Raw genomic sequence first — 26,910 nt, forward strand, 5'->3', positions numbered from 1 at the left:
TTTTCTAGACAATTTTTCTGTATTACTCTGTATTCTTCTTCAATACATGAAAACTCTTTTACATTCCTGTTTGCTTAAAATGCACTGAAAACTTCACTTTTTTAAACACTTAAAATTAGCCATGCTTTCCTGGACAACTGAGGGCACTGTTGCTAAGATGTAATCCACGGAAGACTACGGCTGTGTCCCAAATGAGCTTCCAGAGCTGCCGCTAGGTCTTTTCGGTGGAGGGGGTTAGTATTGGGGGTATCTTTACTTGTTTTCATCACGTGACCGCCATGAGGACACGCCACATGCTGTGCTAAGTACATGTAGCTGTCACAGATTGCAAGACTTGGAAATCCCCCCCCCCCGCCACCATGACCACCAAAAATGGTCAAACTACATGTAAGATGCAGAACAAACACGGTCATTGGTGGGCTCAATGCATGCGCAATCTGATAAACACAAATGGCATGAACAGAGTGAACGTCAGCAGGTGGAAGCAAGAAATTGGTGAGCAAAAATCTAATTTTTAAAAAAAAATACGCCTTGAAACCTTGTAAACCCCTTTAAGAGCTATAGATTACTCAGGTTTGCCAACGGGAAAATTTGATTTAATAGCTTTGTTACACCTTTGAATCATTCACCTATCAAGTTCGACTCCAAAACCCCATAGCTATGATAGCGTTACAACACCATGTAAACTGTTTTGGCTCCAAGTCACAAGGAGTATCACGGAGTAGTCACTTTGAGTTCTCAAGTAGGATGCCAGTCATTGGTCCCTACAGTGACATAGACCTACAGAGAGAAAAATGCATGCATGTGCCCACTCAAAGTCATATGCTTACAATGCCATGTCATGAAGTGCCATTTTTAGATGAATTGTGTCAAGTGTGAGATGTATAAACTTGGATAAAGTTAAGAAATTTTCTACAGGAATTAGTCAACTGTAGTGCTGCAGTTGGGCCAGCCCAGCACCAGCATAATTTTCTGCATAGTGCCTGCTGCAGGCATTTGCGCCGTTGGTTTACGTGACGGATGTCGAACAACCCGACCGTTTACCAACTTGACTTCCTTATTAACATTTTTTTGGGGGGGGGACTTCAATTTATTCTTATGGCTCTAGGAAAACATTCTTGGACTTTTCATTTTGTGGGGGAATAATGGCTTCGTTTAGAAACTTTTTTGGAGGGTGTACTTAATAAAACTTGATATGTCTTGATTTCTTTTGGAAATGTTTCTGGTCTCTGTTTTAATTTTTAGGGGATGGTTGCCTTCCTTATATAAACTCTTTTCTTTTTTTTTGACAAGTTACAACTGATATCACTTTAGAAACTTTGAAGTGAATAAAAACATGACATCACTCCATTATCATGGTGGACTGCACGGTGAAGATTCTAAATTGCATGCAACGACGGCTGGCCACATTGACCAGCGTCAGTTGCCTGACCATGCACGACATCGATGTGTCTCACATTAATGTCACTGCACCCGTGCGTAGGGAAGGCAGTGTAGCCAAAATGGCAAATTAGGTGACAAACACATGACTAAGAAATCAAATTATTGTTCAAGTTAATTACAGTTATTATAAGCTCTGATTTCTGTGAAGGTATGAGTTGTCTCATACGCAAAGTTGCGAGTTGTCTTTACTGGAAGTACGACGTCGAAGATGCGACTCGACAAAGGTACGAGTTGGTACAGTTACATGTATGTTGAGTCGATGGTACGAGTTGGGACAGTTGACCAACATTGACCCCTTCAACCCCCTGATCCATGGCAACAGTAAGATGCACATAGTGTTCAGTTGTGTATGTGTACAAGACGTGTGTTGATGCCACGCATACAATGCAACTTGTTCAAACACGAATCTCTGCACGACAACAGAGGAAATGTACATGTCAATCCAAATTGAATTCTCAATAATGAAAGCTCAGTGTACCCAAAGAAAGAGCATATGTTCTACTTCAAAGCTGTACAATGTATATCCATTTGGTGGTCTAGCTTGTTAAAGAAAGCGGCCACCTGGTGGTGAAATAAACTGTAGGCTACCAGTTTTTGATTTAATTTCGAGTGTAACGCCCTGGAGGTTCAATGAAAATTGTGGAAACTTACTTAGAAAGTTGTCCAAAAATGACAAAATGTCTTTGACATAAGCTTAAACAAGAAATAGCTGTTATTTCATTTCTTCATCATCAATAATGACCATAAAATGTTTTGTGTAGCTTGTCATGCTGGAGGTATAATCAACTGTGCCTTCAACAGTAATCACATGATTTTTGCCTGTTTACTTAGACCTGGAGGTTTTAATGAAACAAATTTAAACTTAACTGAAAAATTATGGCACAATTGACAAAAATTTCCAATTTAATATTTTCCGATGTATGGCACCTTAATAAAACCCGGCCTGCAGTATTTTGAAAAACGAAGGCAGCGCTTTGTGTGTTGGAAGTCAAGGCACCTGACAGGTGCTGTAGATGCATAATTCATGTTGTCACAGTATTGCTTAGTAATAAGTTGCACTCACACTATGCTAGTGTAAAGTACGCCCGCAGCACGTACGTGGAGCATGGCACAGTGACATGCATATTAATGTTATTCAAATTTAATTGCAACAGTTTCCTGTTCGTCTGCTTGTTGATTGTGACATTTGGGAGTGCTACCAGCGACTGTTTCCTGGTCAATGTGTCTTGTGCCCCGACTACATATGGGCCTCTCCTGCGGTTCCGTTAGAGGACCATGTTCGTCCATAGACTTATTGGCCAGAAACTCTACATGCCCGTATCTGAATGGGAGGAGGCAGCGAGAAGTTCAAGGTTTAAGTTTATGGAAGCCAGTCGGTGGTGACAGAGGTACTTTTGGTGAGTTTGGAAATTTTGAGAACCATTTTCACCTTATTCTATATACAGGCGTGGAGCGTTAGTATGACGATCCCATCCAAAATCGAAAAAGAGGAATACTAACGCTCCACTCAGTAGAGCTAGCATGTAAATATCACACGCTGGGTTTTCAAGGCACCATACATCGGAAAATATACGATTTTGGAAAGCCTTAGCCTAGGGTGCTCATACATGTACATCATGTACTACTACATGTCATATGAAAGTCCAAACTCTGAGGAATACATACGCCAGTGTAAGTAAAATTGTCGAGTCATTCTCATTTTGGAAGATTATTAGGATTCAAAGTTTGTGACAATCCTGCAGTTTGGATTTCAGGCATTTAAGACATGCCTTGAAGTAGGGCTGTGGTGGCGACAGATAAGAGATTGTAAAAGAGAGCCACTACAGCCCTACAACTTACAAGTCTTTTCGCAAATACTGCATAGGTGATTTTACACAATGGTAGAAAGGCATTGTCGTTGTGGGAAGGAAAAAGGAGCAGACATTACACCTTTTTCCTTCCCATAATGACTTTCTACCATCTGACCATTGTGCGATTTGCGATAAGGCTCACGTGCGGGGCTAGGGCGTATTAACAAACTCATTCAGAATGATGTCGGAAATAGGTGTCTTTTGTATCCTAATGGACGTGATACAACTTGTTTCGGCAAAACCCGCAAGGTTTTAATCCCTCTTTGAAGTAAAATGACCTAGGCCTACCTTTTCCTCATTACAATGTACGACTATGGATGGGTACTTTTTACTCAACCATCTAAAGAAGGCTGGAACTCCCATGGTGACGAGAATTTAATGGATAACTTTTCAGACTTTCTGACAAACCAATATTTCCTCTCGGGATAGGCCTGTCCGTGCGTCGCGTGAGTGAAGTGAAACAGCGCCCTCTTCATTGTGTTCGGCGTGTTTTTCGATGAAGCCTTGACGCCTGAGTGGTTTGGATGTCTTGGAGCATGCTTGGCTTGGAGGAAGAGGCGAAGGTTGTGTAAGTCGGTTCCACTGTCTGAGTTTCCTCTCACGGGCCACTAGTAATGTTTGATTTTATTTGAGGTGTTACTTTAAAGTCATTCCTTGCTTTCGCAATCCATGCTTAATAAGCTTTAGCTGTAGGCCTACTTGTTTACTCTGCCATGTTTTGACTGGTATGTCCTATACGCCCCAACTATAGCATAGGGCCCAAGTCCCAACTACGTGTATATGGGCTGGCCCAACTATTGTTGACCAATGTCTGTGGGAAATATCTCAACATTATTCAAGTCAATGTGTTTCACACTTGATGATGACACAATTCATCTGAAATGTGGCAGTTCATCTAGCTAGCCCTATGATCGATGACATGACATTTGTAAACATATGACTTTGGCACATGCTGGGCACATCATGCACACGGGACCTCTCTGCTGTAGTTGAGCCGGCCCAACTGTAGCACTCTAGTTGGGACGGGCCCAACTATAGTTGGGACTGATGCTGTAGTTGGGGTGTTACATACATGACACTCATGCGTGATGGAGGTAAGCCAAGGTTGGACGTTGTCTTCATTTCATTACAAAATGCATAGTACAGTCAAGGAGTCTGCCTGGGCTAGATGGAGGTATGACCAACACTCTTACCATCTGACCATTGAGCAAGCTCTCTAACTCTAACCAACAAGACACCCAGCCTACCCACTACTGTACCTGTGTGACGTCCGTGGGACGGAAGCGCGGTGGAGGACAAGTTTACCCCACACTTTGTGCTGGGGGTCGACGTCTTCATTGCACTGCAACTAACGTCAATCCTGTTGTAATGTAAAACTTTACATGACTGGCGTCCAACCTGGCATGCCTGGGCTTACACTTTACAGTCAGTGGCTTACTCCAATCCAACTTGGAGCATAGAAGAAGGATGCCTTGGAGTCCAAGACTAGTCGTTAGGCATCTTAGATTAAGCCTAGCCTAGGTCTACACCATCATGATGACAATTGAGCCCAGGTCAAACGCCAGTCTTCATGACAGCCCTCTGTAACGTAGTACACGTATACGGTGAGGGAGTCCATCTGAGCTGAATGACCATCCACAGTCTAAATGTTACGCCTGTATTCGGCTTTTAAAAGCAAATTTATTGTACTCCTTCCTGACATGCCAGACGTGCCTGAGTTGATTATCCTTTGAAAGGATTTCATTCAAAGGCAAATTGGGAAGAGTTCCACTTATGGATGCCTCTAATTTTCCTTGTAGTGACTATCAGAAAGCAATAATATGTCCCAAAAGGTCACATTTAGCAATGAAAATATGGAGGTATTCGTCATAGCTATGTACCGTATAGATAGGGTTTGTGCATAGTGTGTCAAGCAGATCAACTCAGGATAGAGTAGAATAAATTTGTGCCAGATGCAAGATTGTGCTGATGAACACCAGCATTACAACCATGGTATTCATTCATCATGTTCATGGTTTGCCAACATGTACATGTACCTCCATGAGCCATGGTACTTTACATTCGCTGGTGTTTAACCCCTTGACGCCGGGACTTTTTTCTGAAAGCTGACTCCGAGAATTCCAGCCTCGCTTGGCCATGAAGGCCACCTGCCAAACCACAGATCCTCGGTTTGTGGCCCTGCTTGCTCTGCATGCTTTGATTTACACAGTGAAAAGGCTCATTGTTCGGTGGCATGCGGCTCTACTTACGCTTCTACATTCCCGTTGCCTCTTTTCAAAGTGGGGACTATTGTGAAGCTGGTAATTATGATGTAAATTCGGTCTTTTCATTTCTGGGCCACACACAAAGGCCAATCACCATATATACAAGAGCCAGGGTCTGCCTTCTTTCACCGTGTTCGCTCGAGCGTGGGCCTAGAATAATAGCTGAAAAGCGGGCTGAGGAATCTCAATTTTTACGGCTGCTCTTATCGCTTCCTGTAGCGAAGGGGTTAAAAGGAGACTTGAAAAAGATTTCCACACATGCACATGGACATCATTCTTTGTCAGCAACTTTGAAATGTCAATAGGTTCAAAAGGGGCGATATATTTTACCTAGGGTAGAGATGTGAACGGAGATTTAGTCCCATAGAGGGGATGAGAACAGGTTGAAAGTTGGCCCATAACCTGGTCAAAAATTGGGGACGTATTCTCTGTCCCCTACCCCTGCCCTCAAGGATGTAGACCCATGGGAGTGGTAATTGAAGCCATGGTTTAGAATGCATCATTTCTCTGCTTACCATCAAAATCTATTGAAATATGTACCATCGTCATTTGTATTCCAAAGGAAGGAATTCTACGTAAAGAGTGCTTGTAAAGGGTGTCATCATTTTCCCCCATAGAGAGAAGTTTGTTGTTCTTGTGCGACAAGCATGGGTCAAAGCTTTGTACTTTCATTGTCACAAAATTTACACTTTGCAGTGTGTCCTCCGTGACAGCGCACTTTGCAGGCACTTTATTGTGATCGTCACAATTTTTGATCATGACACTGATCTGGGTTGAGTGCATGTGTTTTTCTTTTGCAGTACAGGACATGCAATATGGAAGGCTTCGGCACAAAAGCGCCATCTTAGAGCCTCACAAGCCCTGAGACATGACATCATGGCTTAGCAGTGCGCTCTTCTTGTTTGTGACGACGGCATTGGTCCAGTGCCTGACCCAAGTCTTCAGTTGCCCTGCCCGGGGCTCTAAGTGCATCTTTGATGAGGTTCGGCCAAAGGCATTGGGCAAGAACACCATGGTCCACTACGACAGTGCGAGGGGCAAGCGCTCGGCCGGCGATCTGTTCCGACCGATCAGGATCACTGCTAGCATAGTGGACCTTGAGAAAGTTGTGGACACGACTGATGTAGCGAGGATGCGGACTATCGTTGATGGAGCAATATCTATCATCGGTAAAATTCTCACAGGTGATTGAGAGCGAGTCTTTAGTTACACTGGAGTCTGTTACCTGTAAACCTTCTGTTGTGTGTTTTGTTCAAGTGTTGATCACCTGTAAGATGTGTGATAAATTATTGAAAATAAAATGATGAGTGCAGACTGCTTGGTATAACTTCAAATGGCAATCTGTATTTATTTAAAATGGTATTGTTTCTTCACAAAAGTTTTTCTCTAGCTTTGCATGTTTACCACTCTGTACGTTGTTGATGAAAACTTGAATTGTTCTTGTAGTTGTTCCAGTGTCAGGTCCTCTGTTGATGACCCGATCTGACGAGGCATGCTCCTGGACGTTTACCTCTGGCATTAACAGCGGAAAGTGAGTACAAAATCGCCCCTTTGTTTATAAGTACATCAAAGCTCTTGAGACTTCCTGATAAGTAAAGATGCAATGTACAACTACTTGCTTTAACATAGCCGTACATCTCAGTCCCCAGGGGACTTGGACTTGGGGGGGACTTGAGTATCATCAGGTCCGTTCCGGTCCAAACCTCGTCCCATGAGAAATCCTGAGCATGCTGCTGCAATAAGCCGCAGTAAAGTCAGAGATTCAAAAAGTGGACTGGGTTTTTAACACAGTGAGCCTGGTCTAATTGCACATGCCCAGTACAAGGCAACTCAGGAACAGCTACAATACACGGGTGCGTCTGATAGTCTGTCCTATCGGTGCAGCCATTTGCTGACCCATGCGCACGCTTTGTTACCGAAAGCTGTTGGCTTTTTGAAATACCGAACTGACTCGGTACATGTATGTCTTCTTCCTGTTGAGTGGGAAGTGCATGTGCATGTAAGTTACAGCTACATGTATCCAGCTAGGAAAGACTGAACTTGGCACAAAATGACTTGATTTACCCCAAATTTTAGACATTAGGATCAACTTACCCCAAATAGTGTTGTAAATTTGTCAGATATTTCTTCCATGTTACTTACAGTGTAATTTCAGCATCATTAACTTGGGTAAGCACCAGTCCCTAGGCATTTAAAGAAAATTATTGTTATTATTAATGATTTTCATTGGGTTCAAGTTGGATATGATCATAACACATGTATCCATTGGTCAAGTCTGCACTTTATAGTTAAACACAGTTAATACCATATCTATTTTTAGGTGAAGTAAATATTGTCTCTTATGGTCAGTTTCTTCATCAGCTTGAGAAACAGCTAGAGAAAATTTCACTTTTATTTTGCTTCATTTTTTGCTCATAGATGTGCTCATATTTCTCAAGGCTATGTAGGAGAAAAATGCTTGGATGATTTCCTGGTAAGAAAGTCAGCCTTTTATTTTTAATAAGCTCAAAAGACAGTGTACTATCACACAAATTTGCTTATTTTGGGGTCAATTGCAGACAGACATTGTTGGCTCCAGGTATGGCTGTTCTCCTTCCACTGACAAAGACAGAAATCATGTGAGAGAAGACATTGGAGGGTATGACAGTTGAAGATGTGGGGGAAACCCCTATCAGCTAAATACAAGGACTGAATCAATTTGAATAATTCACTATTAAAATATTTGACATTCAATTCGATCAAATATCTGAATATCCAGTCATACCTACCAGCAGATTGTTGATGAACAAATCATATACAAAATCAGTTGCAATAATGCACACAATTGTACATTATAATCACTTTAATAGCTTTTCAAGTCTAGGAGTATCTCCATGCAGCCATGATTTAGCATGATTTAAGAGAAGAATTTGTAATGAATAATTTACTCTTTGAATCGTTGTAAGATTTCTGTCGCTTCTCATTTGAATCTGCTTGAAACAAGCCTCCATAGTGCAGTTTTTCTAATTTAAAACAAAAGAAAATTCTCCCTTCCTTTTCGTGAATTTTGTGTTCGAATATTCAAATTTGGAAAGTAATATTTGAATATTCGATAATCGATTGAATATTCAGATATTCGGTACAGCCTGACTAAATACATGTACGTGTAGTTCAGTACACTGAAGTTTATTCAACCTGACCTACCATCTGGTAGTGTATCCCTAACAGTCCTCAATCCTCCAACAGGTGAAGGATTGAGGACTGTTAGCGTTAACCCTAACAGTCCTCCGTCCTCCAACAGGTGAAGGATTGAGGACTGTTAGCGTTAACCCTAACAGTCCTCAGTTCTCCAACAGGTGAAGGATTGAGGACTGTTAGCGTTAACCCTAACAGTCCTCCGTCCTCCAACAGGTGAAGGATTGAGGACTGTTAGCGTTAACCCTAACAGTCCTCCAACAGGTGAAGGATTGAGGACTGTTAGGGGTATGGACGTGGGGAATAAAAAGTGGGAGGTTCGGAAGTGGGCAGAGCAGTCTGTTTTTCCTTGGGTTCTTTTCAGAACTTTCCAAATCACTTTACACCCTACCCTCACAGAATGCTGTGAACATTTGTATTCCCAATTTGGAGGAATCAGGTGTATCAGAGCAAAGGTTTGGAAGGTCCGCTATTACACATGGGTCATTCTAGAAATTTGCAGTTCTAGTTTTTCCTGTCCGTTTTATCTGGCATATGATTTTCTAATTAGAACATTCTTTAATTTCCAAGTGTGATTAACTAATGAAAATTAATTACTAAACAAATTATAATAGCTTGAAATAAATTTAAATTATACAATTCTTGTCAAATTACACTGGTCAGGTGAAACAGACAGAAAATATCACACATAGAACCCCAAGTTTATAGAATGACGTACATGTATATGCCAACCTGACTGCCTCATTCCCCACTGTGTTTAACAACCTCACGATGCATTCCGTTGCACCTGAATCCCTTCAGATACCCGACGAGCATCTGCAGGGCTTGTGGACCTGGAACTCCACTTATCCGCAGCCAGTTCACCAGGTCTACCCTGACGGGCCAGGGCTGCCCGACACCGACACGGTGCTCTACGTCAAGGCAACACACACAAGTCAGTGCTCCTCAGGGGTAAGGAACTTAGCAGATTCTGGGGACTGTTCCATTAGCGAGCGGCGTGATTTTCATATTTTGTGTGCTGAAGACATAAGTTTTGTCTTTGATAATTCTCTTTGTGTCGGTGGGAAGTGTAGAAACATTGTTCATTTATAGTTGATGTTCTCCTCATGACACTAGTGATGAAAATGATTTTGTTACACTGTTCTAGTGATTTAAAAGCAATTTGACTCTCTATTAAAACTATGCCATTCCCAATGTCTTCCAACACAGCAAGTTGTGGCCTATGCATCCTACTGCAAGCTGGATCAGAATAACCGGCCTATCGCCGGAGTTGTCAACTTCTGCCCCGAACATCTGAAAGACGATTTGTATGACGAGCAAAAATTTATTCTGGTGAGTCTCGTGATTTGAGAGTCAGTTATTAATGTGCAGCACTTTTTTTGATAATGCCTCTTTTTGTTGGTGACATTGCCAATATAGTATTTAGGACGACCAGAATCTGGGAAGGGAAAAGTTTGAAGCTGGTGTCATCAAAGGACAGAAACTTTTCATGGTACAAAAGTTGAGATTTAGTGTACTTGCATCTTCATAACATCCCCAGCAAGTTTAGCCAGCTTCAAGTCGTGCGATGTTGACCTCGCTGCTTTGTGCTTGACTGAATATGTATTAAAAAACACATACATGCAGTTGTACCTTCACTGTTACAGCTTAACCCCATTTGCCTTAGTTTCAGGGTGGGAAGGTTTGAACAGTAAGACGTCCAACTCTGTAACCCAGGTTCAAATCTAACATTAGGATAGTTTTTCTGTCCCTGATTTCATTGTTTTCCAGAGCACTTATCTGGCTTTTTTACATCATGGTACGCAACACTTTTCATTGACCTCTGCCTCCAGATTGTACTCATGCTTTTCTGAAAAACTCCTGGTTTCATTTAAACCAACATGCATGGAAATCATTTTTAAGGATATCTCTTTAATGAGTATGTGTAGTTATGAAACAAACCGGAGGGTACTCAACATTTTGGACAGTATGCTCTGTCCCTCATTCAGTCTTCTGATGACGGACAAAGCATACCGTCCAAAACGTTGAGTACCCTGATCTTTTCTGAATTACACATACTAAAAGAGATGTCCTTATATGGTGCTGCCACAAACCTCTACAACTACATTGTAACTTGCTACCTTCACCATGAAAAAGCTTCAAAGCTCAATAATTCTGAAGTACAAAAAATGAAGGGAAATCCTGTCAAAATGTAAATGGCTAATAATCTACATAGATATTTTGCCTTTTTCTCATACGTGGTACTTGGCAACTCTCAGGAATAGGGCTGATCTTTCCAATTTCTGTCACATTTTTGATGGCTTTTTCTTACGTCTGCGGTTGCATTTACAGCTTGCTGTCCACGAAATCTTCCACGTCTTGGGCTTCTCCTCCTCTTTGTTCAACAAATTCAAGGAGTGCTCTGAATCTGGTAAGACACAGGTGCCTCAGTTTAGGAGGATGCTATGTACATGTAGCAACAGAATAAGCTAGTTCAGTTTCTCAAATATGTGTCAGAGAGGAGAAGGGTTGCACACGTGAAGAGTACTTGCCACCATTCCTAAGGTGTAGGAGAAAGGACTGGATAAAAAGAATTGGATTTGCTGAGTTTACATAAAAGACGCCTTACCTGAATACACATTTTTAAATGGATAAGAAGGGCACAAAGGAACTAGTCCGTTCCAGAGATGGTGGTCGCTATGCAAAAGCTTGCCCTAAATCACGAGGTATAGCAACAGTGTCTTTAGTCTCGGGAATTCAAATTATGTTTATGTGCAATCAGATAACTCAGTGTTCCAGATTTTATTTGAATTAATTTGCTCACTCTGATGTCAGTTTGTTGGTTAAAGTTGATGTTTCCACTGAATGCCCAGTAGCTTGCAATCTAGCTTTCTTTTATTTCCAGCCAATGGTCTGAATTGTATCGATCGGTGTACGACCACTGGTACAGACTCCCAAGGTACATCTCGTCTTATCACTCCTGCTGTCACTGCACACGCTCAGAAGCACTTTGATTGTCCCGAGTCTGGATTCGGTGGTCCACTTGAGAATCAGGTACAACTTTGTATTTGGTCAGTGATCTCATCTTCAAATTGCCCCCCCCCTCCCCGAAAAAAAACCCCAAAATCTAGATATGTTTTGTGAAGACGAAAGCATGCTTCTCTGGTTATTGACAAAGTATGACCATAATTTAATGAGATGGACTTCAAAAACATTTATGGGCTCACTTTGAATTCCAACGAATCTTGGATCTTTTCACGTCTCTCTTCATGCAGCAGGCAGATGATGGCATCTCGTCCCACTGGGAGACCAGAATGATGTATGGATCCATCATGGCTCCCATCATAGACCAGGTGAGGCAAACCGAGTGGATACCATGGCAACGAAAGGACTGATAACCAGGGGTCCATGTCGTGGAACCATTCAACACAGAAAGTTACCATTCAACACAGAAATTTTCCGTTTGAATTGCCTGATATGAAAAATGCACGCACGTTATTAATATCTAGTCAGAATATTCTGATATTTCCTATCATTGTTATCCTGACTGCATTAGCCCCATCAGACGTTCCTAGATAACTTGACCCTGGCAGTGTTTGAAGATTCAGGCTGGTACCGAGTGAATTACGAGTATGCGGAGGAGATGCCTTGGGGCAGAAACCAAGGCTGCGAGTTCGGGAGGGAGTCTAGGTGCCAGACAGCAGCAGACACGTTCTTCTGCAATGGCAGGTGCGCACATCCTTGCTTAATGGAAGGCCCTGTCTAAATCAGTCAGTTACAGAAGTGGCTATAGTGTGAAGTGGCTTTCATACACTGTATGTACCCATTACCAACCGTATCCAGCCATAGCCATTCGATTTCAGTATAGCCTGACAGTTTACTTCTGTTCATGAATCAAACCAACACACGCAATGAGGTCTATATGTTGTTGGTAATTTGAAGTGGGAAGAACACATCCTTTGGGTTTTTCTGAACGCATTCAAAGATGACTGATTACAAGTGAAAGGATTTTCCATCTGCTTTGTTGTGCAGCTCCTTGGGTTGTCACTATCTTCATAGGGATAAGGCAACGTGCTCCAGCAATGATTACTTGGAGGAGTGCAGGGTCATGAAGGGTAATATTCAGGTATGTTACATTGAAATGGCAAAATGAGTTTATGTTTATTCGATGCGTTGCGTTTGGTTTCTGTGATATTGTGTTCCTTTCCCATATCACGATGCTCTTGAAGCATCCAAATTAATGTGGATTATAGGCAGTCAGTGACATGCATTGTACACTACTCAAACAAAGTTAAGGAACCTCATTTTTCTTAACTTGTGACTTTTTTTCCAAGCAATGAGTGGGGTCTAGTTCTTTCATTTTTTGTTTGTCTAGATGGTGTTCTCATTGGAATAAAAAATTTAAAAATTATAACAAAACATCAAATTCACGTTTTCAGCATTAAAATATCTCATATTATAAAAAGTATACACAAAATCAAAAGTGGTCCTGAACTTTTTTTGAGGAGTTTATAAATGTCTCAAAATTGTTCTCTGAGTCTAGCAATTCAATCTGATTTATGATTTTGTTGTTACAGCCATTTGAAGTTCATGTCAACACCCATGTGATGAAGTTATGTGAAGGAATGCATGCATACGTGTTCATGCTATTGTAACTAGACTCTTATTAACATGTACCTTTAAGAGTGGATTAAATCTTTTGTGGAATAAATGCTGGCCGAAGACAGATTTCCAGAGAATGTGGAAAATCATTAGCATACGATTGCCAGGTGTATGATTCTGGTTGGCGTAGTCATAGACATATACTCTACTATCGGTGCTTTGTACTTCTGACATTTCTCTTCCACTGGAACAGATGTGCAGAGTTTTTGTTTATTGGAACTGTGTGTTTTTTTCCCTTGTCTTTGCTTTTTCTCCCCAGAATGACTCTATCGGGTTCTCCCACAGCTTTTAAAATTGAGTTTGGACTTTCGGAGAAAATTGTTAAAATAACCCAAGTCAACCTGAAGAAATGGATAAAAAGCACTCTCCACAAATGAAATGGTGTTGCTTGCTTTTGAATTTTCCCACAATGAGCATTCTTTCATTTCCCGCCCCCTCCACTTTCTTTTGTGGTAGGATTACTGTTCAGTGGCAAGTGATGGATCTCCTTCGGTCCGTGGTGAAGTTTTTCATGAAGACAGCAGATGCTTTGTCAGTAGTGCAATCAGCATTGAGGTACGTGGTCACGTAGAGGCTGTGATCAGTTTTTGAATGTTAAGTGTTGGTTGAACGGAAGACCCCAGGGTTTGCATTTTGCATGTGGCTGACTTGTGTGAAATAACAAAGAATACATACATGTAAGTTGAATAAGCAATGTGCGACTGGGCAAAGTAACAGCAAAAGGTGGTATACTAAAGGCCAAACCGAAAAATAACAGTGTTTTCTATTACATTGAATAAAGTTAGGATGCAGGATATGTACATATTGGTGAGTGAAATCCTCCTGTTTATTTCTTCTGTTTTGGCACTAATCGTTAGAGCCACAAATGTCAGTATGGGACGAATGTCTGTTACATTTTGTTTGCACTCATTTGTGAAAGTGATGATGTCAGATTTAATCAATGTTTTCAGTGTTTAATACGGTGTTTTTGAGTGTTTAATACGGTGTTTTTGGCGTTTAATATGGTGTTTTTGAGTGTTTAATATGGTGTTTAATGCTGTGTTTTCAGTGATCAATACGGTGTTGTTAGTGTCAAATACAGTGTTTCTGTGGTTGATACAGCTTGAGCGTTTTCATTATTAAATACAGCATTTGATGTTGTGTTTTTGTGTTTTGGAACAGCTGTCAGCCAAAATGCTCATTAACCTGTAAATTTGTGTTGACTTTTTGTCTCTTTCAGAGCAGGGTGGATCCGTGTGATTTCCAAGGTGTTTGCTACCTTACACGGTGTAACAATGACTCCAGGTCATATGAGGTCAAAGTAGGCGAGGCAGACTGGTTATCTTGTCCTGACAACACGACCATCACTGTGAGTGGTGACATTAACCAGAAGCAGAAACAAAATAGAAATCCACCTTCCGGAGAGCTTACAAGCAAAACCATGCCAGCAGAGCAGTCTCTGCTCATTGTAGATGGTTCAAACTAAACTGTGCGTATGAAAATAATGCAGTGATACAGAATTAATGAATGACGACCTGTATCAGAACAAGGCTTTATCCCGCTGGTCTGTAACTTTCTTTTTAGGAGGACCTTCATTTTTAGTTACTCCTACAAAAACAAACAAATAAACCTCAGAAGTCAGGTCAAATTACTGAAAATTTGCCATGTAGTCTGGAGTTGAATGTTGCAATTGAATATAGTCTTTGATGTTTGCATGTTGCAGGACTTAAACTTCACTTTCATGGTGTCATTTTCTTGGTTTTACTTTTAGATCCCAGGTTACCACGGAACGGTGCAATGCCCATCGACAGAGATCATCTGTCGACAGAAGACTTCAATTCTTGATCTAGTGGATGCGGTGTGCGATTCCTGCACCACCATTACTGGACCAACACCCCAAGGTGAGAAACATATTGAAAATGGATTCTTAGTCGGCATGGAGATGCACCTGCATTAAATACTTTACAGTTTGGAAAGTTGGTTTGGGAATAGCAATCCTCTAAGGAAAAGGAGATATTTTGGAAGATCTGACCAGCAGGAAATGTTGGCATGTTTGAGGAAAGTCTATTCAGGGATTTTGGAAAAAGTTGATTGTATTTGAAAAAAAAACCCACAGAGACAGGCTGGCATCTCTCCTGGTTTGCTTGAAGTAATTGACAAAGTCTGGTAACCCTCTGATGTATTAATAAGATATTTGCAAGAAAATCTTATGACTATATTGTCATATGGTATCGTTCATCATCTTCATCTTCAGTGTTACGTCCTTCTTTCCCTAGAAGCAGGGATTGGACGGGTCCTCCCTATCGTTAAACTTGAAATTTCAGAAAGAATGTTATACAACTTTTATTCAAATTTCACATTGATTGGCTGTTTACACTGAGTGTGTGGTATGGATGACAAGCAAACACAGCTATCGTTTTCTTTATTTATTGCCGTAACCCATCCAACTAAAGCTGATCATTTGGGGCCGTGTAACCCATCCAACAAAAGCTGATCATTTGGGCCCATGTAACCCATCCAACAAAAGCTGATCATTTGGGGCCGTGTAACCCATCCAACAAAAGCTGATCATTTGGGGCCGTGTAACCCATCCAACAAAAGCTGATCATTTGGGGCCGTGTAACCCATCCAACAAAAGCTGATCATTTGGGGCCGTGTAACCCATCCAACAAAAGCTGATCATTTGTGACCTTCACAGTGAAGGTGACAAAGAGGTGAGAGGAAAGCGCCAGAAAAATTATCCAGGGAAGACCCACAGAATCACATTGGGACTGAAAACCCAATCCACATGCCATCCTAGGTGGGATTCGAACCCGAGCCGGAGGGGGGACAGGCACAAGACTGAGGAAAAACCACTACATCAACCATTGTCAACCTGATTTTTCTGTTGTTAATCTGTCTTGGCTACATAATACAGGACCCGACACTACCCCCGCGCAGCCAGTGGAACATGCCCTGTGTGTAAGCCTGGAGATCGGGGAGATAGACTTTTCCATTTTGGATGGGGAAGAGCAAATGCATGTCTTCAGTGAGGCCGTTGTCAAAGGCATCTGTGACATCACAGAAATACATGAGTAAGTGGTGAAGTCTTATGTACATGTATGTCTCCAATCATGGGTACACTTGACATCATTTTAAGCATAAGAATTAGAAGTTGTTGTCTGCAAGTAAAATATGAAAGTGTTTGTATAAAAGCAAAGCCAAAAGGCAAGTCAGTGGTGAAGCCAAGGTTTTAGAAATGCTCTTTGACTTAAGTGCGTAATACCCATAAGGCTCTTTGGTACTCATAAAGCCCTGTTTAATACCCATAAGGACCTGTTTAATACCCATAAGGCTTTTTGGTACCCATAAAGCCCTGTTTAATACCCATAAGGACCTGTTTAATGCCCGTAAGGCTCTTTGGTACCCATAAAGCCCTGTTTAATACTCATAAGGACCTGTTTAATACCCATAAGGCTCTTTGGTACCCATAAAGCCCTGTTTAATACCCATAAGGACCTGTTTAATGCCCATAAGGCTCTTTGGTACCCATAAAGCCCTGTTTAATACTCATAAGGACCTGTTTAATACCCATAAGGCTCTTTGGTACCCATAAAGCCCTGTTTAATACCCATAAGGGCCTGTTTAATACCCATAAGGCTCTGTTTAATACCCATAAGGCTCTGTTTGGCACCAATGAATCTCTGTTTGGCAGCCATTAGGCTCCATTTAATACCCATAGCACTCGGTTTAATACCCATAATGTTTTGTTTGGTACCCAGTAGGCTCTATTTAATACCAATACGGCTCTGTTATGTACCCATAAGGTTCCATTTGGTACCCATATGGCTCCATTTGGTACCCATCAGGCTCCATTTAATACCCATTAAGGCCTGCTGAAGAGGGGAGTCCAAGAATATCTGTTGAATATCTGTTGAATATCTGTCTTGTATCATTTGGGTTCTTTTGAAGGAGCCGTATTCATGTTAAGGGACTGAGCGCAGGAAGCTCGCCCCTTGAACAAGGGGTGAACTTAGTGTGTGTGACCTTTGACATTGCTGAGGCAGAGGAGAGCAGTGGTGAGTCTCAGCATGATTGCTCTTTACTTTGGGGTAATAGGGCGTTGGTATGAGTGCAGGTTCGCTTCCTCTGTCACCAGAAAATTGTGGCTGATGGATGCATAAACTTCAATTGAACAAAATTGCATGAAGGGTTTTAAGAATTATGGTACACCTTTTTTGCAGGTTTGTAGTTCCAGTACCTATATTGATACATTGTTTCTGATATTTCTAACCCAGGGTCAGTTCGATCAGTGACACAATGTCAACCGGTGGTCAATTTTGACTGGTAACCTATGCATGAAACATAGACCAGACACAAGGCAAAGTCGACCAGTGCACAGTGGTTTAAGATACAGATACTCGGTCTGATTTATGTTTTTCAATTTTCAACAAAAACCTCTTCATTGCAGTCTGAAAATCAAGTTTTAAGTGTGAAAAACTTCATTTTAAAATGTCATGTTCTATTTCTGAGATATAACAGTTTTAATGTATAAGCTAACATGATTAGAGAATTAAAAAAGATTCATATTTTGTTTCAATATAAAACATCTGTCGAGGCAAATAAAACTTCATTTAAATATAAAATATTGCTTTTTTATGTTGCCAAGATGTACCCCCTTCGATTCTTGGATGATACGGTAACATAACATTGAAAAAAGTCAACTAAAATAGCACAAAATACATATGTTTAAAAATATTTACGATAAGACATTTTGAAGAGTACCTTCTAGTACCCATGGTAGAATGCCATAAATTTGTAACATATCAAGAGAGTAAATATTCCTTGTCAAGGTAAAATTGCAGTAAATTCGCGGAAATGCCCTTTACACTCGTATGAGATGAAATTTCAATCGATGTTTTCTCTAGAAATATTGCTGATCGTGCGCGAACGAGCACCCTCTGTTGACAGGAATTGTCCGCACAATTCAGCAACACGTGCCCTACATTTTTCTCTCCGATCCCACACGGTTTGTTCAATGTCATCGCATTGAATATTGAAGAGCCGAAGCCAGTTATATTTTTTATGAAGTGCTTTATTTGCCCATATGCAATGAAATAAGGATATCTTACCACTAGTTGCATGGAATGTAAGAAGCATTGTTGAAGAAAAGTCTTGCCAAACAAATTACAAATGAACAAAGTTTTTTTTTTAGGTAAATGTAAACTTGACCAGGATGGAGCACAGTATTCGAGCAGAGAGAAAAGGGTCAACTATTTTAGCCAGCCAGATGTGTTTTCTTAGGGGAAGCCAGATACACTGGTACTTTCATCTTGGACTGATTTTTGTCCAGTCAAAAAACAAAAAACAAGCCAAGAAAAGGTCATTGAGCTGTCATTGTGATGTAGAGTAGACATTAATGGCTTTATCGTAACTCAGTAGAGATCTTATTTCCTGGAACTTTTCCCACCTGAAACCAAACCACAGGTAGCCATCCGACTCCTTATAAGAACCCCTCAATTTGCAAAGCTACATGGGCACAGATAGCCTGAGTAGCTGAAAGCGCCATTAAAACAAAATACCAAAGCTTCATATTTTACAGTTTTCTGTCGTCAATAGCCAGGTAGATGGAACTCTCTAACAATGAGACCTGAAATAAATACCTAAAGACAGGATGGATCGGGCACAACAAGAAGCCAGACTATAAACATAGCTCGAGAAATTATAACAGACTACAACCTAAAGGGAAAGTTTACGGAACTGTACATTTCCAAGCTACTAAAAGCACTGAGGGAGAAATGTATTAAATTGAACAAATCACTGTCCACTTAGCATTCAAGAAATTTTCTTTGAGGAATCATTTCTAGTTTTTGAGAAAGAGCCGTCCCCAAAACAAATGACACATCATCAATTACTGTTGCAGAGGCTTGTCCAAAAAGCATGAAGCTGATGTTTACACTCGCCCGAGAGTTAATCCCCTAGATGAAGTGGGACCTCGCAAACGGACGCGATATTAGATGAGTTGCGAGTAGAAGCCGTGGAAAATGGAGTATCCCAAACTCAGTTACTTGGTTTTATATGACATAATGAGAAAAAAATGTTGATGCTGGCATGAGGCTATTTACAGAAGAGCCATTTAATTCCTTCCTTTGATAAGGCAAAAGGAACTCCAGCAGGTATTCCATTCATTTCATGAAGACGTAATATCAGAAAACTGTAAATTCAACAATTTATTTCAGAATTTATTTGACTGCTTTTAAAATGGGGTAAGAAACTGACATACATGAAATAAAAAGCACCCATGAAAAATGCTTGTACAAATCACCGAAACCTTCCTTTAATCTTTATTTACCCCCAAATCAACAACAAAGAGTGTTTTAATACCACTCTGGTATGACAGAACAAACAGTACAAACATTTATGCAATCATAGCTGAAGAGGGCGCTATGCATAAGTAGCGCCCTGTTTCAGACGTTGCTCCTGTTTTTGACCATTTCCTTGAATTCTTCGGTTAGATGTTTCCAACCCGGGTTTCTGTATTTGGAGATGATGTTCAAACATGCTTGATATAGTTTTTAGGAATTTGGACCCTTTAGTGTCTCGATATCTATTAATGACTGGACCAAATATGGTTTTAAACCACTGTGGCAAATTTTTGCTGATTAAACTTGCCTCAACATTTAGGCAGTTTTTCAAAGATTGATTGTCCATTCTATCTCACAGACATTCCTGCCTACGTGGCCTATTGGAATCTGGAGGAAGCAGTTTTCTCTAACCAGATGCAAGTAAAGTACTTGGACATGAACTACACTGCTGTCAGCATCCGGTAAAAAATAAACACAAACTATCCCTTTTGGTCTTTCAAGGCAAATGATCTAAGCCCATTTTCCAGGCTGTGCTAACCTCAATATCGTTTTTAGTTGAGATTCGCTGCTTACAGCATGAGCACAGGGATTATTTCCTGTCCTTTGTAAGCGCAAAACCCTTAGAGGACTTGCATATGCCTGTAAACTCATTGAATGCACAGCTGACTGTTCAGTTTTCTGTTGTAAGTAGACAGCCTTCAGTTACTGTAATCGGGAGTCATGCAGCTGACCCTGAGTTCGTGTAGGTTGATTTTTGCATCTGAAAGATGGTTCAGAAAGGGATTTACCTGTAGGGATGTCTTCAGCGCATGGTCAGTAGCTGCTATGAATTTAGAATGGTGTTTCCTGTTTCTGTTCTATCCTTCACCTGTTCCTTCTGTTGTCTGGTCATCGGGCATTGGCTGATGTTCTGTGAAGTCGGGGAACTACCTCATTTCATTGATGATCATCACATGTAATTTCTTGACAGACTCCTCAGTGGCGAGGAGCCTACATCCCCTCAACCCCAGAGCCCAGCAGTCGTCTCAGAGAGTGACGTGAGCACCTGGATTGCCTTGGGGGCATGTCTCGCCCTGCTTGTCGTGGTAGTTGTCGTGGGTTGTGCCTGTCACAAGGCAAAGCGCAATAATGCCGTCGGCCCCTCTGATGGGGACGCGGCTGGTGAGACACCAGCCGAACGGATACCAGGTATGGTCTACGTGGTCAAAGAAAAGACGGTTACCAAGTTATGAGTACCGTATATGTGGTGTCACCCAAATAGTGGCTTCATACTATTTAAAAGATCTGTACTTTTTCCTTGTAGCATTTAAAAGAACTTTATGCTGTCCAGAGAAAATCAGCCAGAGTTATCCAAAGGCATTTTCCAGTGTTCATTAATACCCCCAATCTCCCAAGCTACTCAGAGCAGGGAATTCCTTCTTGTAATACCCTGATTGGGGCTTGGTTTTTTCCCCCGAAGTTTTAGTAATGTGTCACCCACTATTCCAAAACCGGGTTGGAGAATGATTCTTGTTTCATCGGACCGTTCCCACTAGAACGCTGGCGTTCCCTCGGAACGTGCCCACATCGCAGGCATGTTCCAGACTATTCCAGGCAACGTTTCGTTGGGAACGCGAGTTCCCAGTGGAACAGTCCTGCAGTTACATTTGCAATCAGGAAGAAAGATTTCTGGCATTCATTTTCTTGACCCTGAGTCTGAAGGATGGCAGCTGAAATGTAGCATTTTGTGATTTACTCCTCATGAAGGTTAACATTTCTCCCGTGTTTCATTTCCTTATTCACCATGGCATAGCTTACCATGCCATGACTCTAGAGTATATCTGGATACCGTTAATTTTATCGTGTTACCGTTAGTGTTTCGTTCATTGTCAGGTTTGCATGATGGAGGGTTTTATCATCGCAATGTTTCTATGCGTAAACATTCCATCATATCAGAAACAATTTAAAACCTAACCTGTAATTGAAGGGGTGAAGGGTGAGGTCTTCAAGTATCACGGAAAAGGTTGAACGACACGACTAAGGCAATTAAGCTCGATGTTGGTATTGCAGCCTATAACCCGGTGATTCACACACCGACATATACATGTACTCTGCATGAAGTCAGCACGTAGTGATTTTCACTTTTATATCGCAGTTAGAAACAAAATTTCCATCATCACATTAACAAATTTTACTACCTCACATTTCCATCTTCAGTTTACTTCCAATTCTTATTGAAATGAGGCCTATCATAAAAGTAAAGTAAATTACCTACGCTCGTTTGACATGGCAGGCTCCGTTTTTGGACATTGGCTAAGGAAAGATTTGTACATGGGTGATACCCGAATGGAGATGTTTCAGTGGGAACGGGTGTTCCCATTGAACCATTCTCACACGGGAACACAGCAATATGTGTGGAACGCCGCGTTCCCAACGGAACGGCCGACCATTCCGAATGAGAACACTGTGTTCCAATGGGAACGTTCCGACCATTCCAAATTTTGAGACACTCCCTTAGCCATGTGGACGATGATACCAATATTCACATGCACAGTTATGACCACGACAGTGGACATTCTGCCAACTTTCACTGCCGTGACGAAGCTCGCTGCAGAGTATGTTCATTTTCTTTGGGTCATTCTGGAGTATGGAAATTATAAAATGGCAGTAAGGACTCCTGTCCAACATCCAAATTTTCTACTCCAGCCTGGCTTTGGAATAGTGGGTTGTGTTTATAGTTTGTTAGCATCATGCACGCGAGGAAACCTAACCTGTGTACATAAAACTTGAGGCAGGAGTGACTGAGAAAATTGCTTTGATGCCTGCTTGGAAAATGGCTGAAATTAGTGTAAAATAGATAAAGCAAAATCAAAAAGAAAGAACAGAATTCTGGTGCTTCCAAAAAGGGTCTGGCATTGAAGAATTGAAAAACTGCTTCCTGTCAAGCCAAGAAGTCAACTCCTTCAATTCGGCTATGTATGACTGAGGCTAAGTACTTATATATCCAGCTGGGTTCTTGTTGGCCACGGCACTGGCCGAAGTCACTTGTTAGCTGGGATGTTTTATGAGCAAAGGTGTGTTGACTGAACCTTTCTTTAGTCCTCGTCATAAAGACGTGGTACATCACAACTCTTGGTGATATATTTTTTCATTCTACATTTGTTGTAGTCCTCCAAACTTTGCAAAAACTTTGTAAAACCTGTGCTTGGTAAGTCTATGAGTGGTGATAGTCAATAAGGTCATTGATATTTTGATGTCCCTGACTATGGCATCATCTCCAGCAACAGTACAATGGGAATGGTCCAACTATCATTGGCAAATTTGTATAGAAAATGTCTCAACCATTTCCATGTTTTTGTGGCTCAAGCCCAACAGAATTCGTCCAGAATATTCCATTGTGGTATTTTGACTAGCTTCTGCTTGCACGAGTCACAAAGAGATGACAATGTCACATGCTAAAGAACACTCTGGCACTCAATGATTTAGTTTGGCCAGCCCAGCTATTGCACTATAGTTGGTTGGGACCCAAGTATAGAGACCCTCATTGGGGACTTGGAGTGTAACAATATAACAACGGGGCATAATAATATTAAACTGCCCACTCTCTAATTTTAAGATGGCATTTTGAAATATTTTGGCTTGACGTGACCAATGAATATTTGTGTGTGTACTGACAGTCTTTGCATCTCTGATGTCTGTTTGAAACTCATTTACAGTATTTATGATACTCGATGCAGAAATGCAGCTCTGAATCCACAGAATTATGTAAATATAATCATACTGAAGTTTTATTTTTGTTTTACTTGTTTAGTTTTGATATCAGTCAGTTCAAGCCAACTGTAGATTTTTATCGTACATGTAAATGAACATAGTATGCATTATTCATAAACCAATGTGCCTTGATATTTGGCAACAGTATTCATATTTTCCCACTTCTGAAACCTGTATTCTGTTTCTATTTTCAGTTTGATTCATTTCTAAAAGGAAATGTATATACATGTATATGGATTAGGAGTAAATGACCTAATTGGCTTTATTTTTATCTGTAAAGAAGTGAATACTGTTTTGGTTTTTTTTCCCCTCCAAAACCATTTTCCCATTCTTTCAGTTTACGATAACCCTTTCATTTTGCAATTTCATTGTTATCAGGCCTTAGCATCTTCCAATCCTTTCTGCAGTGCCATCATAAAGCACACAGCCATGCCCCAATCCTTTCTACAGCACCCTCATAAAGCTCACAGCCATGCCCCAATCCTTTCTACAGCACCCTCATAAAGCTCACAGCCATGCCCCAATCCTTTCTACAGCACCCTCATAAAGCACACAGCCATGCCCCAATCCTTTCTACAGCACCCTCATAAAGCTCACAGCCATGCCCCAATCCTTTTTGCAGCACCCTCATAAAGCACACAGCCATGCCCCAATCCTTTTTGCAGCACCCTCATAAAGCTCACAGCCATGCCCCAATCCTTTTTGCAGCACCCTCATAAAGCTCACAGCCATGCCCCAATCCTTTCTACAGCACCCTCATAAAGCTCACAGCCATGCCCCAATCCTTTCTACAGCACCCTCATAAAGCACACAGCCATGCCCCAATCCTTTCTGCAGCACCCTCATAAAGCACACAGCCATGCCCCAATCCTTTCTACAGCACCCTCATAAAGCTCACAGCCATGCCCCAATCCTTTCTACAGCACCCTCATAAAGCTCACAGCCATGCCCCAATCCTTTCTACAGCACCCTCATAAAGCACACAGCCATGCCCCAATCCTTTCTGCAGTACCCTCATAAAGCTCACAGCCATGCCCCAATCCTTTCTACAGCACCCTCATAAAGCTCACAGCCATGCCCCAATCCTTTCTACAGCACCCTCATAAAGCTCACAGCCATGCCCCAATCCTTTCTACAGCACCCTCATAAAGCTCACAGCCATGCCCCAATCCTTTCTACAGCACCCTCATAAAGCTCACAGCCATGCCCCAATCCTTTCTACAGCACCCTCATAAAGCTCACAGCCATGCCCCAATCCTTTCTGCAGTACCCTCATAAAGCTCACAGCCATGCCCCAATCCTTTCTACAGCACCCTCATAAAGCTCACAGCCATGCCCCAATCCTTTCTACAGCACCCTCATAAAGCTCACAGCCATGCCCCAATCCTTTCTGCAGTACCCTCATAAAGCTCACAGCCATGCCCCAATCCTTTCTACAGCACCCTCATAAAGCTCACAGCCATGCCCCAATCCTTTCTACAGCACCCTCATAAAGCTCACAGCCATGCCCCAATCCTTTCTACAGCACCCTCATAAAGCACACAGCCATGCCCCAATCCTTTCTGCAGCACCCTCATAAAGCACACAGCCATGCCCCAATCCTTTCTACAGCACCCTCATAAAGCACACAGCCATGCCCCAATCCTTTCTGCAGCACCCTCATAAAGCTCACAGCCATGCCCCAATCCTTTCTACAGTACCCTCATAAAGCACACAGCCATGCCCCAATCCTTTCTACAGCACCCTCATAAAGCTCACAGCCATGCCCCAATCCTTTCTGCAGCACCCTCATAAAGCTCACAGCCATGCCCCAATCCTTTCTACAGCACCCTCATAAAGCACACAGCCATGCCCCAATCCTTTCTGCAGCACCCTCATAAAGCACACAGCCATGCCCCAATCCTTTCTGCAGCACCCTCATAAAGCACACAGCCATGCCCCAATCCTTTCTACAGCACCCTCATAAAGCACACAGCCATGCCCCAATCCTTTCTACAGCACCCTCATAAAGCACACAGCCATGCCCCAATCCTTTCTGCAGCACCCTCATAAAGCTCACAGCCATGCCCCAATCCTTTCTGCAGCACCCTCATAAAGCTCACAGCCATGCCCCAATCCTTTCTACAGCACCCTCATAAAGCTCACAGCCATGCCCCAATCCTTTCTACAGCACCCTCATAAAGCACACAGCCATGCCCCAATCCTTTTTGCAGCACCCTCATAAAGCACACAGCCATGCCCCAATCCTTTCTGCAGCACCCTCATAAAGCACACAGCCATGCCCCAATCCTTTCTGCAGCACCCTCATAAAGCTCACAGCCATGCCCCAATCCTTTCTGCAGCACCCTCATAAAGCACACAGCCATGCCCCAATCCTTTCTACAGCACCCTCATAAAGCTCACAGCCATGCCCCAATCCTTTCTACAGCACCCTCATAAAGCTCACAGCCATGCCCCAATCCTTTTTGCAGCACCCTCATAAAGCCCCAATCCTTTCTGCAGCACCCTCATAAAGCACACAGCCATGCCCCAATCCTTTCTACAGCACCCTCATAAAGCACACAGCCATGCCCCAATCCTTTCTACAGCACCCTCATAAAGCACACAGCCATGCCCCAATCCTTTCTACAGCACCCTCATAAAGCACACAGCCATGCCCCAATCCTTTCTACAGCACCCTCATAAAGCACACAGCCATGCCCCAATCCTTTCTGCAGCACCCTCATAAAGCACACAGCCATGCAAATTTTTCGTAATTTTGAATTCCGTGTGTTTTCTTTAGTTTGTTTTTACTCCCTTTGCATGTTATTACAAAGGAAAAAAAATGACTGCACAAAGTCTTCTGCATCTGTGAAACTTTCTTTTATTACCTCACCTAGTTCCATTCTTGGCAACCTCCAACCCCTTCACAACATTTTACTGATGGCCCTATGTGCATGTAACTGTAGATAATTCAATTTATCACAAATGTGATAAGCTGGGTTGGGTACCTAACAATGTTTTTCAAACTCGGGCAGAATCAATATTAAGTCCATGTGTTTAAACTTACATAATCACCTGAAGAAATTGGAAGTAAATAGCTTTTAGTACTAAGAGAGGTTGACCTTTTTTAACTCCAAGGATTATTTTTTTTGAGGGGAGGGTAAAAATACATTTTTACAATTCATCCAAATCCAACTTGTTGAGATATTTACTGTGAAACAACGGGAATTTGTGAGATACTCAAACAACATGATGTCACAGCTGTGCCTTAACTATAAAGCTTTCATTTGTCAAAATAAACAAACCAAGAAGTACATGAATTGGACAGTTTCACAGAAGGTACACTCACCATGTGTCTCTACAGCTTTACATTTCTCTATTTTTAAGTGTGTTCAGTTTCAGCTGTAGAGTTGCACATCAATTTGATGGTGTAATATTTTCAGGGTGTTAGATTTTCTTATTGTCGTTTTACACATAAAATAT

The 26,910-nt window shown here is 41.7% G+C and overlaps 2 protein-coding genes across 4 annotated transcripts in view; one reads left to right on the plus strand and one right to left on the minus strand.

The window, feature by feature from the left end:
• xrn2 (5'-3' exoribonuclease 2) overlaps positions 1-3,774 on the minus strand; it is an 81,379-nt gene extending 77,605 nt beyond the window's left edge. Inside the window, exon 1 of one of the 2 annotated variants that reach the window (XM_087132494.1) lies at positions 3,582-3,774. In XM_087132494.1, the coding sequence (XP_086988620.1) occupies positions 3,582-3,656 (75 nt within the window). In that variant the 5' untranslated portion in view covers positions 3,657-3,774. The remainder of the gene's footprint in view (positions 1-3,581) is intronic. The other variant, XM_087132502.1, reaches the window with a different exon arrangement.
• A 37-nt stretch (positions 3,775-3,811) lies between these two features.
• On the plus strand, positions 3,812-24,310 carry LOC110977608 (ciliated left-right organizer metallopeptidase-like). 2 transcript variants are annotated; one of them, XM_022231879.2, is made up of 18 exons: positions 3,812-3,861; positions 6,358-6,741; positions 7,004-7,088; positions 7,976-8,030; positions 9,533-9,682; positions 9,941-10,063; positions 11,063-11,141; positions 11,616-11,764; positions 11,986-12,063; positions 12,267-12,439; positions 12,743-12,836; positions 13,829-13,927; positions 14,592-14,720; positions 15,123-15,252; positions 16,269-16,425; positions 17,303-17,409; positions 20,054-20,156; positions 20,666-24,310. In XM_022231879.2, the coding sequence occupies exons 2-18, from the start codon at positions 6,426-6,428 to the stop codon at positions 20,925-20,927; spliced, it is 2,289 nt and encodes a 762-aa protein (XP_022087571.2). In that variant the 5' UTR covers positions 3,812-3,861; positions 6,358-6,425; the 3' UTR covers positions 20,928-24,310. The 2 variants fall into 2 exon arrangements, with proteins under 2 accessions (XP_022087571.2, XP_022087572.2); XM_022231880.2 differs by having other exon boundaries at positions 3,835-3,861; positions 6,363-6,741.
• The last annotated feature ends 2,600 nt before the right edge of the window (positions 24,311-26,910 follow it).

Source organism: Acanthaster planci, linkage group LG01 (assembly GCF_054643075.1).
Source record: "Acanthaster planci isolate LZ-2023a linkage group LG01, COTS_SCS, whole genome shotgun sequence".
Lineage (NCBI taxonomy): Eukaryota > Metazoa > Echinodermata > Asteroidea > Valvatida > Acanthasteridae > Acanthaster > Acanthaster planci.